Source organism: Rhinopithecus bieti, unplaced genomic scaffold (genome assembly GCF_001698545.2).
Source record: "Rhinopithecus bieti isolate Rb0 unplaced genomic scaffold, ASM169854v2 scaffold_46482, whole genome shotgun sequence".
Taxonomy (NCBI): Eukaryota; Metazoa; Chordata; class Mammalia; order Primates; family Cercopithecidae; genus Rhinopithecus; species Rhinopithecus bieti.
Genome location: NW_016818769.1, coordinates 51,050 through 54,568, shown reverse-complemented (window position 1 = coordinate 54,568; position 3,519 = coordinate 51,050). Strand labels below are relative to the sequence as shown.

Genomic DNA, 3,519 nt, shown 5'->3' with positions numbered 1-3,519 from the left:
AAAAAGGCAGCAGATAAAGAGATAAAAAGAACTAGAGTAACTTCCCCTAGATTCTCAGTTACGCTGGGACAGCTGAATCCACCTGGCTGTTGGCTGTGCACAGGTTCAGCCTGTGCACTGAACCTCTGCACTCTTCTGCTCTAGTTGCTTAGGGAATAAGGACAAAACTAGATGAGCCCTCAGAATGCTGTGACTAGAAAGCAATATGTAATTCCACATTACTTGAAATGCTTAAAAAGCCTTAAAATGTCAAACTATACATAGAAAGTAGCAGTTATTGCATGTTTTAAATAGCTTTCAAATAACTCCATATTTTAAAAAGTGACTAGAAGACCAACCTATTAAGGAACTGTTCAGTAAGATTCTGCTGCTGATCAGGACCATCCTCCTGATTCACGCCTCCTTCAAGCAACATCTGTTGGTATATCTGCCGCTGTTGCTCCTTCTGTTCTAAATGCTGTTGATAGCGTAATCTTTGCCTATAATATTCTTGAAATTGTTCTGTTGAATCTCGAAGCTTAAAAACATTAGAAAAAATATACATATTTGAGCAAATTACGACAGAACATGTCTTCACTCAACAGTACTTTTTATAAATGCTGAATAAAATATACAATTAGCTGTATTTAACAATCACAAAATACTTAATCTATTGCTCTTTGAAAAACAGTATGAGTCTTAATACTCAAGTGGATCAGTTAATTTGCTTTATTCCACAGAAACAGACTGACCGAAATGAATGGTTGCCTTGGTTCCCTGACTAACCCAAAATAAAAATACAAATTATAATGCTTACAAAGGGGCCATGATCAGAGAATATAAATGTAGATAAAGACTAATACAAACCTGGCATTTCTTTAAAAATATCCATACTGCGGGATGGCATTAATATTTAATAAGCATAATGAGATACCAACTTACCACAGCCAGAATGGCCATCATTGAAAAACAATAGATGTTGGAATGAATAGGGTAAAAGGGAATGTTTACACATTGCTAGAGGGAATATAAATTAGTACAGTCTCTACGGAAAAAAACAGTATGGTGATTTCTTAAAGAGCTAGATCTACCATTAAATCCAGCAATCCCACTGAGTATCCACTCAAAGGAAAATAAGTCATGATATCAAACAGATACCTGCAAGTGTATGTTTATTGCAGCACAATTACCAATAGCCCTAAATTAGTACTAAAAAATGTTCCATGTACACTTGAGAAGGGTATGTATTCTGCTGTTATTGAGTGGACTGTTTTATATATGTCTGTCAGGTCTAGTTGGTTTACAGTCTTGTTCAAGTCCTCTATATCCTTATTGAACTTCTACTTAGATGTTTCATCCATCATTGTAAGTAGGGTATTGAAGTCTCCAACTATTATTGCAAAACTATTTCTTCCTTCAGCTCTCTCAATATTTGCATCATATTTTAAAGCTCTGTTGTTTGGTGCATATCAATGTACTTTTAATAGTAATTTTCTACTTCATTCTTTTCTAATTTTAATTTTTTTCCTGCATTGCTATAAATACATTCTTAATACTTAGTTGAAAACAAAAAACATATTTAACTTATTAAAACCACTTAACCCCCTAGAAATGGCATGCTATATAAACCTGTTTGTTTGTTTGTTTGTTTGAGACAGAGTCTCACTCTGTCACCCAGGATGGGGTGCAGTGGTGCAATGTTGGCTCACTGCAACCTCTGCCTCGCAGGTTCAAGCGATTCTCCTGCCTCGGCCTCCCGAGTAGCTGGGACTACAGGTAGCTGTGCCACCACGCCCTGCTAATGTTTTGTATTTCTAGTAGAGATGGGATTTCACCATGTTGCTTAGGCCAGTCTTGAACTCCTGAGCTCAGGTGATCCACCTGTCTCGGGCTCCCAAAATGCTAGGACTACAGGCAGGAGCTGCCACACCCAACCTATATAAAACTTATATCCTATTTCACAATAAAATTTCCTCACAAAAACACTAAAGAAAAATAATCTAGAACCCTGGACTTGGATAAAAGTTTTATTCTATATTTAAAATGTCTAATTTCTTATTCTTAAATATAATTAGTAAAATACAGGCCATATATCTTAAAAATGTAAACTAGCCATGTTTAATGTAAGCTCAATTACTTGAGTCACAAAGCATGCAAACCATGCAATGTCACCTGTAATATTTTATATTGTTAATAAATTCACCTGTTAAAATTGCTCCAGAATACACAATGGCAACTAAAATACGTCACATATTAGGTGAAGAGAGGAGAGAAAGTAAGCTAATAATAAGAAAATCTATGTATATTCTTTCCTACTCCCAAATATCAGAAAATTCTTTTTATGTTCTAAGTAAATTCTATTACTTCTTACAAAGAGAATAACTCTGAAAAACACTAGGTATAGTAAATATTACCTCATTTTTTTCTTGTTTAGCTGGTCCTGGATTCTGTGCTCCATTTGCAGGCTCTTTTTCTGAAACTGAACTCTGGCCCAAGATTTCACTGCCTATAGGCCTCTGTGCATCAACAGGTGTATCACTTCTTCCAGAAACATGCAAAAAAAACAAAAAGGCAGAGGGGGGAGTAAAGGAAAATATATTTTAGTTAGAGAAATTTTATTTTATTATCATTATTTTTGAGACAGAGTCTCTCTCTGTAGCCCTGACTAGAGTGCAGTGATGTAATTTCCGCTCACTGTAACCTCCACCTCCCAGGTTCAAGCAATTCTCTTGCCTCAGCCTCCAGAGTAGTTGGGATCACAAGTGCCTGCCACCACACCTGCCTAATTTTTTGTATTTTTAGTAGAGACGGAGTTTCACCATGTTAGCCAGGCTGGTCTCAAACTCCTGACCTCAAGCGATCCACCCTCCCCAGCCTCCCAAAGTGCTGAGATTACAAGCATGAGTCACCAAGCCCAGCCAAGAAATTTTAATTTTAAAAAATGAATAGGCCAGGCACGGTGGCTCACGCCTGTAATCCTAGCACTTTGGGAGGCCAAGGCAGGCAACTCGCTTGAGCTCAGAAGTTTGAGACCAACCTGGGCAAGATGGCGAAGCCCAGTCTCTTTAAAAAAATAAAATAAAATTAGTTGGATGTGGTGGGGCGCCTGTGGTCCCAGCTACTTGGGAGGCTGAAGTGGGAGTATCACCTGATCCCGGGAGGTAGAGGTTACAGTGAGTCAAGATCATGCCACTGCACTCCAGACTGGGTGGAGAGTGAGACCTTGTCTCAAAAAATAAAAAAAGAAGGCCGGGCGCGGTGGCTCAAGCCTGTAATCCCAGCACTTTGGGAGGCCGAGACGGGCGGATCACAAGGTCAGGAGATGGAGACCATCCTGGCTAACCTGGTGAAACCCCGTCTCTACTAAAAAATACAAAAAAAAAAACTAGCCGGGCGAGGTGGCAGGCGCCTGTAGTCCCAGCTACTCGGGAGGCTGAGGCAGGAGAATGGCGTAAACCCAGGAGGGGGAGCTTGCAGTGAGCTGAGATCCGGCCACTGCACTCCTGCCTGGGCGACAGAGCGAGACTCCGTCTCAAAAAA

The 3,519-nt window shown here is 39.5% G+C and overlaps 1 protein-coding gene across 1 annotated transcript in view; it reads right to left on the bottom strand.

The window, feature by feature from the left end:
- The window catches only part of WDR47 (WD repeat domain 47), a 74,472-nt gene that overhangs the window by 34,405 nt on the left and 36,548 nt on the right, over window positions 1-3,519 (bottom strand). Inside the window, exons 5-6 of the mRNA XM_017857452.1 lie at window positions 2,394-2,520; window positions 339-517 (exon numbers count right to left, since the gene is read on the bottom strand). Coding sequence (XP_017712941.1) covers window positions 339-517; window positions 2,394-2,520 — 306 coding nt within the window. The remainder of the gene's footprint in view (window positions 1-338; window positions 518-2,393; window positions 2,521-3,519) is intronic.